At 43.4% G+C, this 13,503-nt stretch overlaps 2 protein-coding genes across 2 annotated transcripts in view; both read right to left on the bottom strand.

The window, feature by feature from the left end:
* NACA (nascent polypeptide associated complex subunit alpha) overlaps window positions 1–5,766 on the bottom strand; it is an 11,085-nt gene extending 5,319 nt beyond the window's left edge. Inside the window, exon 1 of the mRNA XM_007955150.2 lies at window positions 5,697–5,766. Within this exon, the coding sequence (XP_007953341.2) occupies window positions 5,697–5,766 (70 nt within the window). The remainder of the gene's footprint in view (window positions 1–5,696) is intronic.
* A 5,929-nt stretch (window positions 5,767–11,695) lies between these two features.
* PRIM1 (DNA primase subunit 1) overlaps window positions 11,696–13,503 on the bottom strand; it is a 24,410-nt gene continuing 22,602 nt past the window's right edge. Inside the window, exon 13 of the mRNA XM_007955151.2 lies at window positions 11,696–11,715. Within this exon, the coding sequence (XP_007953342.1) occupies window positions 11,696–11,715 (20 nt within the window). The remainder of the gene's footprint in view (window positions 11,716–13,503) is intronic.

The following is a 13,503-nucleotide window of genomic DNA, read 5'->3' on the forward strand; positions in this document are numbered from 1 at the left end:
AGCAGGGGCCCCCTTGGAAGGAGTTGTTATAGGTGGGGGAGCAGGGGCCCCCTTGGAAGGAGTTGTTATAGGTGGGGGAGCAGGGGCCCCTTTGGGAGGAGTTGTTATAGGTGGGGGTGCAGGGGCTCCTTTGGAAGGAGGAGTGGTCACAGGTGAGGGAGTCGTGGCCCCTTTGGGGGATAGTGCTGCTGGGGCCTCTTTTGAAGAGGGAGGAGTCAGAGGTGTGGGAGTAGGGGCCTCTCTGGAAGGAGTTGTTAAGGGAAGAAGAGTGGGGTCCTCCTTCGGGGATGGTGTTGCTGGGGCCTCTTTGGAAGAGGGAGCCACAGGTTGGGGAGTGGGGAGCCTTTTGGGGGCTGGCGCTGTTGGGGTCCCTTTGGAAGGAGTCATTATAGGTGAGGGAGTGGGGGCTCCTTTGGAAGTTGTTGTTACAAGTGGGGGAGTAAGGCCTCCTTTTTGGGATGGTGCTGCTGGGGCCCCTTTGGAAGAAGGAGTCATAGGTGGGGGAGTAGGGCTCTTCTTGGGAGATGGGGTTCCTGGGGCCCCTTTGGGTGATGAGATAGCAGGGCCCTCCTTGGGGGAAGGAGTAACAGATGGGGAAGGGGTAGACTCTTTCAGGGATGGAGGAGTGGGAGAATGCTTCTTGGCTGGTAAGCCTTTAGAGCCTTGAAAAGACTGACTGGCTTCTGGAAGAAGGGAAGCTTCAAGTGGAGAAACAGGGGATGAAAGATTTCCAACCGGAGAACTAGGGATAGCAGGTTCACTTTTAGAAACAGAAGAAGCAAGAGTCAAGGTAACAGGGGAAGTAGCTGAACCCTTCTTGGTTGGAGGTCTTTTAGCCTGAGGAGATACACCACTGATCCTTGAAGGAGATGGGGAGTCAACTACATCAGTTAGAGTTCCTTCTCTGGAAGATGAAGTAACAGAAGCACCAAAGTCCTTCTCATTTGGGGGCCCTTCAGGAAAGGAAGCTGCAGGTGCCAATACTGAGGTATGACAAATATCATCAACTTTCTTTGCATCTGAAGGACTCATCCCTTCTGGGGGAACAGAGAGAAAGGGCACAGACTTGGGAATTTCAGAGACCAAGGTAGCTGGAAAAGCTGAAACATCCTGGGAGGATGAAGTGACAGCTGGAGCTACAGGGCAACTTTCAGAGGCTGAAGAAACCAAAGGTGAAGTAGCAAGAGTGGAAGTACCTTTCTCAGCTGGGTGACTTTTAGGAACTAAAGAGACACCTCCTTCTAGAAAAGGGCTGGCTGTAGTAGTTGTAGGAGCAGAGGTACCTTGGGCAGTTACAAGAGCCATTCCAGCAGGGGTAGCTGGATTCTTTTTATTTGACATGCCTGTGGGATCTGCTGTGGGAGCTACTATTGGGATAGTGGGAGAACTTCTGAGGAGCAGACTAGCAGGATCTGGGCTTGCACAGGAATTTGTCTTGATTACAGAGGTTGGGAAATTAAGAACACCAAGAGGAGATGCAGTAGCACTGGCTGGCTTAACCATAGGAAAAGGCTCTTCAAGGCTCTTCTTTGCTAAGGTAGCTTCAGAAGAAAGAGACATCTCTGGAGAAGAAGATGTACTTTGGGGTGAAGGTGAATCTTTAGGGACTGCCAAAGCCAATGGAGTAGGGTCTTTCATGGTGGGAAGTTCTTCTTGGGCTGGAGAAACAAGAACTCCTACAGGAGAGGCAGGTACAGTTTGAGTATCTGTTTGGGTTGGGAGCTTTACCAACACCGAAGTGGGGAGAGTTTTGGGGTCCTCAAGGGCTGGCAAAGAAGGAGAGACCGGTATCCCCAGAGTGGTTATTTCTTGAGGAATATGAAGCTCTTTGGGAGTTACAGGTACTGTAACCAATGCAGTATGGGAGGTTGGGTCAGAGGAGGCTAATCCAGACTTAACAGAGACAAAGTGGGATGGAATAGCACTGACTTTATCTGGAGAGCTGGTGGTACTTTTTGGATTAGGGACTACCTGGGAAGGAACTTGAATAGAAGAGGTCTTTGGGTCTGAGGGAGCAATGGGAGTTGACAGAGATGTCACTGACACTGACTTGGCTACAACAATTGGAGGGGAGGTCAGAGGGTTAGGTGGGAAAGCAGAACTCTTCTGAACCGCAGGGGGAGCCAAGGCTACCAGAGCCAAGGGAGCTGAAGAGGAAGGGGCACCTTTCATAGTTGGAGCTATCATGGGAGAGGCCAGAGCTAAGGCAGCTGGGGAGATGGGAGGCCCAATTAAGTCTGGTAGGAAAGTTGGGGTGCCAGAGGGGCAAAGGGCAGCTCCCAAAGGCAGGGATATCCCAGAGGATGACTGAGGAAAAGGAACTTCAAAATGGGTTGAGGCAGTATTAGAGGGAGAAGGGTATGGGGAAGGCTGGTTAGCAGTTGCTAGAAGGCACTGTTGGGGTGCCAGTGAGTAAGGAAGGGGATGGGTAGGTCCAGGCTTCCCCAAAGTAGCAGTGACACCCGAGGATGAAGACATAGGGAGCACAGCTGGAGGAGAAAAGCAAAAAGGGAATAAAGAAAGGAAAAAACAAAGATGAGTTATACAGCTCCAACTTGGTACAACAAGCCTCACAAGAAAACATTGGAATTTTTAATCTGAGAATGAAAGTCACTACACAGGATTAGACAACGGTCACAAGGCAACAACCTTCCCCAAACATACTTCGGGGTCAAGTGATAATACATCCCTCTCCTCATCTCCTTCACTTTCCAAATTCTACCCAAATAAACAAACTATTTCAGGGTGGGCAGAATGGTCTAAGAGTAGCCCACCAGCCTCTAAATGGGGAATGCAGTCCCAGGAGTAGGGTGAGAACAGCATGCGTTTCTATCCTTTCTCAGCTGTGCTCTCTCCTTCTCCCCTCAAATGAACCTCATTCATAAGTCCTTCTAAGCAATAAAATGCTGCCCACCTAATTATCATGAACTAACTGAAACAGACATTGTAATCTGGAACAAGAGGGGTAGTGAGTGGTGACAATGACGGGGAATCACAGCTAAATATGAAAAAACAGGTCTTTATGCTCCAAGGCTTCCACTAGGTCAGGAAAAATCTGATTTTGTTAGAATACTTTTAGGAAGGGGGTGCCCAGCACAATTCAGTATTTCCTTAAATTGAAACTCTTCAGAATTTAATACTAAGAATTAAGTATTTTAACCCTCCCTATGTCCCCGTTTACTCAACCCAAAACAAAACAAAACAAAACAAACAACAAATGGGCTAAGGGGCAATTACTACTCACAGGACAGAGTATAACTGCTCCACAGGGGTTTCAAGGCTGTAATCTTAGGGAAGTAGACTGCCACATCTTTTCCTGCAGAGCAGCTGGTGGGTTTGAACTGGCACCAGGATTCTTTACACAAATGAGTTAAACTCCATAATCTCTACAGACTTTTCTATATGTTAGCTTTTCAGATGTCAATCTAAAATGATTTAGACCTCTAGGGAGAAAGCTTAGTCATAAAGGTAGGGACTGCATTATAAAATTGTAACCCAACTTGTCAAACCAGACTATGGTTCTATTTTGGAAGTAGAAGTTAGTGAGAGCCTCACTCCTTAAATATTTCATTATGCCAAAATAGATCAATATTCGGCACTAGAATAAAGCTAAGTAAAAGGTTCTTTGAAAGATGGAGCTATAACAGGATTAGACCAACCCCTAAAATAATGTGTTAAATCACAAAACAAAACAAAAAGAAAAAAAACCAAACCCTAGAGGACCCAAATTCACAATTTACTCAACCAGCAATTCTGATGTTCTTATAGTATCCTACTAGAGAAAAGAGTTAGTTGGCTCAAACAGTTTTTCTTTTGAATAAGTTTGCAGGGTCAATATTTTACGATTACAATAAAAAGCTCGGAAACAGGTTAATCAGAATTTAAGACATGGAATATCTCTTCCTTTGACTGGACTGAGTTAGGATTAGACCCAAATTGCTTGTTTTGACATCATAGCTTATTCTCTGAGTTAGTTTTCTCATTCATTCGGAAAGATTAATTTTATCTGTAGAAAAAACCTGAGTGTATTCCTAAACCAAAAACCAAACTCACTGCCATCGAATCGAATGCAACTCATGGCAACCCCTCCTTGGGTTTCCGAAGCGATATCGCTACAGAAGCAGATTGCCCTAACCTCCTTCCAAGGATTGGCTGGTGGGTTTGAACCTCCAGACTTCTGGTTAGCAGTCAAATGCCTTAGGCACTTCACGATTACTCAGACTGTTTAGTAATACTTTTAACAACATCGCCAAAGACTACTTCAGAAGTAAATTGCATTAGTTTTGAAGCTTCACACCATATTATTCTAAACTCATCTAAATTTCAGTCTCTATCTTTGTAAATATAAGTTGTTCAATAATACAGGTCCTCTAAGGTTTCATCAGCACTGAAATTACAGGATATTTAGAAATTAGTCCTTTATTCTATTCCTTTAAGTCCCTTGTCATTCAAAGACTTCATATAATTCAGTCCCCAGTTTAGGGCCTCCTTTTTAGCAGCTGCATTAATCCCTTCAGTTGCTAAAATCAGACAGGTGGGGGAGCGAGGGCCTCAATGCTTTCAACTAACATTACAAACAACTCTGTATTTTAATTCCAAAAGGGGGAAGCAATTGTCCTTAAGTGAGAAGTGGAGTTAAAAACAAAGTGAGGATAGAGGTTACAGCTTGAAGATTCCTTTTAGTTCTGCACAATATATCATCGATATTATCTACATCTCCCTCCCCCAAGTTTCCTACAGAGATATTTTCACTAGAATTCAACACGTCTTCACTATACATCCATAAATTTCAAAGTTGAAAAGCAGCCAAAGGCAGGCTTTATTTTAGTTTTCAATTCTGGGTTACAGACAAGCTGTTGATGCAGGGACTATTCCAGAACACAGGAAACATGTCAATACCAATCCACAGAACAAGTTAACCAACCTAGGAGGACCCAGAGGCCCAGGCAGGACACATTTACCCCTAGTACTCATTTCATCCAGACACGTGACAAAGGCACAACTGCCAAGCTCTGCTATCTAAAACCTTGATGCAACTTGCTGGCTGGGACCTCACAAAAGCTCAAGTCTCCTTGGCATGTTTGTCATCCAGCTCCAATTGGCAAGAATCACGGAGACAAAATAAAAAAATAAAAAAAAATAAAAAAGAATCACGGAGACCCTTTCCTGCTCAGTTTTCCTACATGAAGTGGGGGTTCGGTTCCACAGCACAGCTTCTTTTGAGGCAGCTGGCATAAACCACAAGCAGACTAACTCACTGCCATGAGTCAATTCCGACTCATATCAATCCATAAGGGCAGAGTAGGGGCCTGTAGGGTTTCCAAATCTGTACATTTTTATGGATGTAGACTGCCTCATCTTGCTCCGGAGTGGCTAGTGGGTTCGAAACAGCCACCTCTTGGTTGGCAGCCCAATGCTTTAACCACAGCGCCACCAGAACTCAAAGAACAGGCTCAGGTGCTTTTAATATCCTTAAACCTCAAAGATGTTGCTTTTACTCCATCTTTCTAATGAAGTTCCTTGAGGACAGGACAAGAGTTAATTTTATGGTCTCCCTTTCCTGGTAAAGCTACAGCCCCATCTTCTTGAAAGAGCGTTAACTTTCTGAAAAGCAGTCTACTCCCTTTTGGTCACTCTACCCACCTAACAGCCCAGGGTCCATCTTAATTAACGAGAAGAAGGCTAGGGAAACCTACCTGTCTCAGCCTGGGGCTGTGGCAACTCCTGCTCTGTGGCAGGCACGGTTTCTGTGGCTTCACCGGGCATTTCTAAAGGAAGGGAATAAAAAGGAGGCCTGAATTGACTGGGATCCATTCTCTCCCCTGAAGAGTCAAGTACTCTGAAAAACGCTGAAGAGGGCTGTTACGAAAACCATCACGAGAACTGAAGACTATGCTCCCCAAAATAGCAGGGAATGGGTGGGAAATGACGTGACCCTCAGATCTTTGATCAAACTCATCACCTTCTCACCGCGCCTCCCCACTCCGCAGAGAGCGGAATTCCCAGTGACTGTTTTATTCCACACTCCAAATCCCACAAGGCCAGCAATCACCACTGTGTTCTCAACCCGAAGGCGAGAACCCTGGTCTGGCTCCCACCATCCCTTCCATTCACGATGCCTGAGCTGCGACCTCCAGAACTCCCGTTTACCGACTTTCGGGGGCCAACACTCGTTCGTCACAGTAAGAACGGGGTGGGGGTTCCCAGGCCGTGCCCCCTTAACCTCTTCTGTATTCTTGTGAAGCCGTTTCTAGCAGAAGCAGCACTCCACTTCCGCCTCCAACATCGCAACGGCTCCCACCTCCCCAGCTCTGGACTCCAGCCCGGCCTGGCCCTTCTGTCTTATTTTTGCCAGAACACCAACCGCAGACCCCATTTTGTCCGGAGGCCTCAAGGCCACACTTCCCACGGCCGAGTAGGGATCTTGCGGTCCCATAAGGCTTTCAACTCTCCTTAATTAAGTACCCAGGGCGGCTTAGCCCGCAAGAAAAGCGGATGGCTGTGGATATAGGGTAGCGGCGCAGACAGCACTTACTGTATAGGGAACGCGGCACCAAGATGGCGGCAGAAAGAGAGCAAGCAAGAGCGTGACCCACGCCTGTTGCAGAAGGAAGCTTGGCGCGGAATGGGCGGGACCAGGATCCAATTCCGGGTCAGGTATTGCTGGCAGCCACTTCCTTTAACAAGTGACCAGTGCGGCTTGTTTCCAGAGCGGGTGTGAAGGCGAGGTCTAAATATGGAGAAGAGTTCACTGAAGATAGGACGCACTGACCACGCAGCCTGCCCCCTCCATTCCGCTGGTCGGGGCATTTCTGAGAGCTGCAGGTAAACGTAATGAGACACAGCCTCCGCCCTCCGGTTGGCAAAGTAGCCACAACACTTAAAACGACTTCTCGATTACTATTTCTCAAATAACTAGGGAGAATATGAGACATTAATATCGAGTGCTACAGGTTGTATTCACACCATTAGAAGGTAGCAGTGGCGTAGATTAACCCCTAATTGTTTTGTTTTTGAAACACACGACTTAGGCCAAAGTTGACATTATGATGCATTCTCTGGGAGGACCTCAACTGAGAAGTGAAAGCAGCCTATTCATAACTTCTCACCTTTATACACTTTGGTACACTGAGGTTTGTACAGGAATCTCCCTTTTACTAGTCATTCTCCAATTGATAAAACTATCGATTCCCCTCCCCAGAGAAAAGGACATAGACATATGCATTATTTTTGTCCACATTGGGAACTTCTTAGATCTCCTGGAATTTATACATTTTACAGGCTCTGGACCCCACTTTAAGAACCCATGCTTTATACAGTAAGATTCTTGAAAAAGTAGAATGTAAAACCAGTGTTTTTTATTAATAAAAAGGCTGTGGGCCCTGACACCCACACCCCCTCTTGTTATATACCCTCGGGTCCATAGCGACCCTTCCTTGGGTTTCTAAGGCAGTATCACTGTTGTTGTTATTTGCCGTGGAGTCGGCCCCGACTCATAGCGACCCCTCCTTGGGTTTCCGAGGCAGTATCACTACAGAAGTAGGATTGCCCAACCTTCCTTCCGAGGAGTGGCTGGTGGATTTGAACCGCCAGCCTTCTGGTTAGCAGTCAAGTGCCTTAGCCACTATGCTACCAGAGCTCCCACTAGGGAAGTAAATTGCCTCATCTTCCTTCGGAAGAGTGGCTGATGGGTTTGGACCGCCACCCTTCTGGTTAACTGTCAAGTGCCTTAGGCACTACGCTACCAGAGGTCCCACCCCTTCTCTTAGCCTTACAAAAAGACTCAACGAATATATGCCTGGATTATCTAAACCAGCTAAGACTATTTGATCTAATGACTTTAAAATGATAATAGCTGCTTTCCCCCAGCCTTGCATTGGCTATCTTTTCTATTTGCTTTGGGTGCAAATTTACAAAGCAGATTAGTTTTATATTCAACAGTTCATGCACATTTGATTTTTAAGAGGAATCAAAACAAAAAAACATACTGCCATCAAGTCAATTCCAACTTAAAGAGACCCCCATTGGTTTCTGAGGCTGTAAATCTTTACAGAAGTAGACTGCCTCACCTTCCTCCTGCAGTTGGTAGGTTTAAACAGCGGACCTTCTGGTTAGCAGTCAAATGCCATACCCATTACACCATTCTAAGAGAAGCAGTGCAAATTTGCAGTGCTTTGAAAGCTACTTTAAAATTACTTTTTTTTTTTTTTTTACCATAGTGCAGTGAGGATTAAAATGAATGAATTAGGATTAAGTGAGATAGTAGTTTACCAGGAATGGGAAATTCTGACATTCTCTTCTGATGTTGGATGCCATCATGTCAGTTTCTACTCATAGCAACATCATGTGAGTGTTGTTGTTGTTATGTGCCCTCCCGACTCATAGCGACCCCTCCTTGGGTTTCTGAGGCAGTATCACTACGGAAGTAGATTGCCCCATCTTCCTTCCGAGGAGTGGCTGGTGGGTTTGAACCTCCAGCCTTCTGGTTAGCAGTCAAGTGCCTTAGGCACTATGCTACCAGAGCTCCTATGTGACAGAGTAGAACTGCCCTATAGCATTTTCTCAACTCAAATATTTATGGAAGCAGATTGCCAGGTCTTTCTCTTGAGGACCCACTGAGTGGGTTTGAACTGCTAAGGTTCCAGTTAACAGCCAAGTGCTTAACAACTCGTGCCATCAAGACTCCTTTCTCTTCACATAGGAGAGACAATATTGTGCAGTGATTAAGAACATGGACTCTGATGCAACATTGCTGTCTGAACCAACTCTGTCACCTAATAGTGTCTTTAGACAATTTAGCCTATCTGTGCCTGTTTCCTTATCTAGAAAATGGGATAATATTAGCTATTTAATAGGATTTGTTAGGAACTTTAGGCACTATGAGTGTAACATTTGAAAAGTGCTTATTGCTAGTATTAAAATTGCAGATAGAATTAATCTCTATGTAGGTAAATAAGTGATCTGGAAGATTTCTAATACAGTCCACTTACTTTAATAGAAAGGGCCCAAAACAGCCCTTTCTTAGACAAACAACTGCATTTTCACCATTCCCCTTTCTTCCTCATCAAGTACACTGATTTTTTCTAACTCTCTCTGTCATAATATCTAACTAAGGAAGGATGTATTTACTTTTTCTCTGTGATTTGTTATAAATTGGGTAAGTTTGGAGATGGAAGCCTTTACCATGCCCTTTGTTTCTACAATTATAATGTACTGGTGAATTGCCACATTGGAAAAGGGAAATCAATAGTCTTGAGCATGGTTCTGCTCTCTTCAAGACCCAAACATTTATTATTTTTTATGAGCACAATATGTTCTGTAATTAATTTTATGGACTAGTACACCAGCTTTTATGCAAGGGCTTTAATAATAAAACATTAAAATACTTTCATGATAGAGACACAGTTACAAAACCACAATGGAAGCTTAAAGCATCTGTTGTTGAAAGAATAACACCCATCTTTCCAGTTTATTCTAAGTTCTTAATTACTAAATCTTTAGTAATTACCTGCATTGAGGTGCTCTAATTGACCCACTCTTTTTAGAACCTAAAGAGTGAACAATACAAGTAAATGGTATCTCAATACTTTGCACAATAGCCTTTTAATATTTTTTCTTAAAATTACCATGAGAAAGAAATACAGGGCATTTCAGTGGATTGACTGTTTAATACAGTCTGTTTTATGGAGTCTGTTTAACATAAGCCAAAAGATAACAGGAAAAAAAGATTGTGTGATTGTAGAGGAGACAATGCAAGTCACAGAAAGCACTGGCTTGATGGTTTGCTTTTCTTTCTTAGATGAATATAAATGAGACTGACTGCTTTGTTTAGATTGGTTGTAAAATCAGGCAAGAGAAATATGACACTTTAGACCTCATTACGTAAAATCAAACACAAGAAATGAAATTTTTAAAATTTGAGTATTCTGTTTAGATACATAAAAACATCTAAGTGCTTTGACAAATACAACTGGTTTTATGTTGAAGTTGATTGTTTTTTCTTTTAATTGTAACATACCCTTTTATTCAATGGATATCAGGTCACAAGGTGGTCTCTGCTGCTGCTTTTTTTTTTTTCCCAACCATTTTTCTTTTTAATTGTAATTTGGGTGAAAATCTACAGAGCAAATTCACTTTCCATACAGCAGTTCACATACACTTTGTCTCATGACATTGACTACAATTTACCCCAATGCAACAGCTCCTCTCCCACTTCCTCCCCATAGTTACCTCTTCCTTGTGTCCATCCCTCCATGTACTCCTGCCTCCTGAGCTGTCTCCCTGTGCATAAACAGCCCTTCTTTCTCGGATTGTTCTCTCCAAGGAGTGTATCTACCTCAGGTAAATGTTCAACTCATATGCGTCTTTTGTTTGGCTGGAAGCCACAGGTATGGGTTCAATTCCAGACCTGAAGGGCAGCTAGGGGCCATAGTCTCAGTGGTTCCACCAGGCTCTGTCAGACCAGCAAACCTGGTCCCCTGATTGTTTTTTCTAAGCTGCTTTACAGTAGAGTAGTCCAATTGCTTTCTGAGGCAAGAAGTTAGGAGCTTTAATTTTAACAGCTGTAAAGACAACCATACTAGGCCTAAATGTTGCTGCTCTAGTAATTTTATCTTTTGAATTGAAGTTTTGGTAGAGTAGGATGATTTTTAAAAAATGGGCCAATAAAAATATCAGTAAGCAAAATTAGGAAGTGACTGTGGTAGTTCAGTGTTGTGTGTCAACTTGGCTGGGCCTGGTTGAATGGCTGGGCAGCTGGATGTAGTATTCCCCATGATGAGACTGGTGATCAACTCCATGGTGGAATCTACTGTGAGCAGCTGAGTAGCTGCCTTAGGGAATGTGGTCTGCTTCCTGTATATAAGCAGAAGCCTTGGGGAATGGTCTCTAGCTTATGGCATGCTTGGACCCTGCATGTAGCCATGTCGTTGTTCAGCAGCCTGCCATGCTCTGCCGACCTTGGGACTTACAATGCAGTTGAATTAATGGCCTGCTGTGTGGTTTGGTAACATCAGGACTGTACCATTTTATCTGTCGACTTTGGGCTTGTTAGCCTCAGCAGCCAGGAGCTAAGGGAGTGAAGAGATGCCTCTAGCTTCAGTGGGCCGGGAGCAAGAGGCAGAGCTGAAGCCAAGGTCAAGGGGCTTTCATCCTGATCCTAGAGCTTGGCACTTTGAACTTGGACTTAAACCCTCCCAACTGTAAGAGAATAAACTCCTGTTTGTTAAGGCCATCCCATTTGTGGTATATTCTTGTCAGGGTGGCACTAGGTAACCAGAATATTGACTTAGTATATATGCCCGTATAATTAACTCAAGTGTTAAGGAAGAAGCCTTCATTTGCCCAGAGACCTAGAAACTGTATCTAGTGAGCTAGATTAAACTTTTGGGTATATTATTGCTCACTTACTGTTTAATAGGGCTTATTTATATTGGAAATCATAGAATTATCATTGTATAATATTAACGTTTACAAATCTTGTCGGAAGTCCAACCATCACTTATTAATCCTTTTATTGCTACTTCCAGGAACCTGTCACTCTTTTCAACACAATTATTTCTCAAAAAAGGAAATTTTACTTTGAGCATTAAGATGCATACATGTTTCTGCCATATTTGTTAAATGGCTCTTGAAGTATTTGATCCTTGTTTGATGGTAGAAGATACCTGTGTTGTTTTGAAGGGAGTTGTTATCTTCAGAAATCTTTCTGTAAATCTAAAATAGAATAGATTTTTTAAATCAAAGGATAGAAAAGGAAAACAAAAGATTTATTTTCACATTCTGATTTGCTTAATTCTTCCTTTTAAATTCGTATCACGTGTAAAGACTTGCTTTCACATTTGCTGAAGCCTACGTTACAGATTGAGCTAGTACAGAACAATGAGAATATAAAGGACTTAACACTGTGGTTGGAATGACAGCTTCAACAAGGCTTTCTAAGTTCAGAGTCAACACTATTCATTCCGTAAGCACATATCAGTTGTCATCCAGTTGATTCCAACTCATGGCAACTTCATGCACTGCAGAGTAGAATTGTGCTCAATAGGGTTTTCATGGTCATGATTCAGAAGCAGATTCCCAGGCCTTTCTTCTGGGTGAGTTCAAACTGACACACTTAATAAGCACGTATTTGAGTGCAAATGAGTGAAATACTATCTTAGGCACTACTCCTTCAACCGTGGCACATTTAATTAAAAAATGAAGTTAGAGAGGTTATTTGTATTTCTATAACATTGCCATAGTTTTCTGATATCCAGCAACCTCTTGAATAATACTTTGCCAATTTTTTTCCCCTTTTGGCTTATACATATGCTCGTCTCATATCCAAAGAACTCTTCCTTTGATCTTTGACACTGATATCCTCCTTGTGCCTCCTTCTAGTTACTGTGTTTGTTGTTGTTACGTGCCATTGAGTCAGACCTGACTCATAGTGACCCCTCCATGGGTTTCGGAGGCGGCATCACTACAGAAGTAGATTGCCCAACTTTCCTTCTGAGGAGTGGCTGGTGGGTTTGAATCACCAGCCTTCTGGTTAGCAGTCAAGTGCCTTAGGCGCTTTGCTACCAGAGCTCCCAGTTACTGTGTACAACAGGATTTTATTAGCCCACTACTGCATTTGATGATCTCTTTGAACCATCACCTATCTGTCAATTTGTAGTACTGTGGTGGCTTGAATTTTGCTGTGAGGCTGGAAGCTATGCTATTGGTATTTCAAATACCAGCAGGATCATCCATGGCGGACTGGTTTTAGTGGAGCTTCCAGACTAAGACAGACTGGACCAGATGGTGTTTCATTCGGTAGTACATAGGGTCGTATGTGTTGAAGCCTACTCAACAGCACCTAACAACAACAATCTCTTTGAAACCTTCCTTTCCCCTGGCTTCTGTGACACTTTCCCTTTCTTTTTTCATCATTCAACTTATAAATCATTGTCAAGTCTCTGCATGGTTCCAGCATTTGTACCTTTTGGAGATCTCCAGTGCTGCTGTCCCAGTGACAACAGCCCAGCTGGCATCTTGGGCATGGTTCTAGTCCCTACTTCTCCCCAGATCTGTTATTGCCAGATCGATTTTTTTTTTTCCTCAAACTTTTTATTGTGATTTGGGTGAAAGTTTACAGAGAAAATTGGTTTTCCATTGAACAGTTCATACATATTTTGTTTCATGACACTGATTGTTATCCCCACAATGTAGAAACACTCTTCTCACTTCTTCCCTATGGTTACCATTTACCTTTGTCCTTCTTTCCTGTCCATTCCTGCCTTCTAAGCTTTATTCCTGGGAAAATGATGTCCTTTTGATCTCTTCTGGTTGTTTGTTCTAAGGAGTGGTGCATCCCTTGTGTTATTGTTGACCTCATTGATCTGTCTATTGTTTCGCTGCAAGTTGAACCATGGAGTTCAGTTCCAGTCCTTTAGAGTGACTAAGGGCCACAGTCTCAGGTACTCCACCAGTCTCTATCAGATCAGTAAGCCTGGTCTTTTCTGTGATTTTTTTTTTTTT

This window comes from Orycteropus afer, unplaced genomic scaffold (assembly GCF_000298275.1).
Source record: "Orycteropus afer afer isolate SDZICR_OR568_19922 unplaced genomic scaffold, OryAfe1.0 scaffold00490, whole genome shotgun sequence".
Taxonomy (NCBI): domain Eukaryota; kingdom Metazoa; phylum Chordata; class Mammalia; order Tubulidentata; family Orycteropodidae; genus Orycteropus; species Orycteropus afer.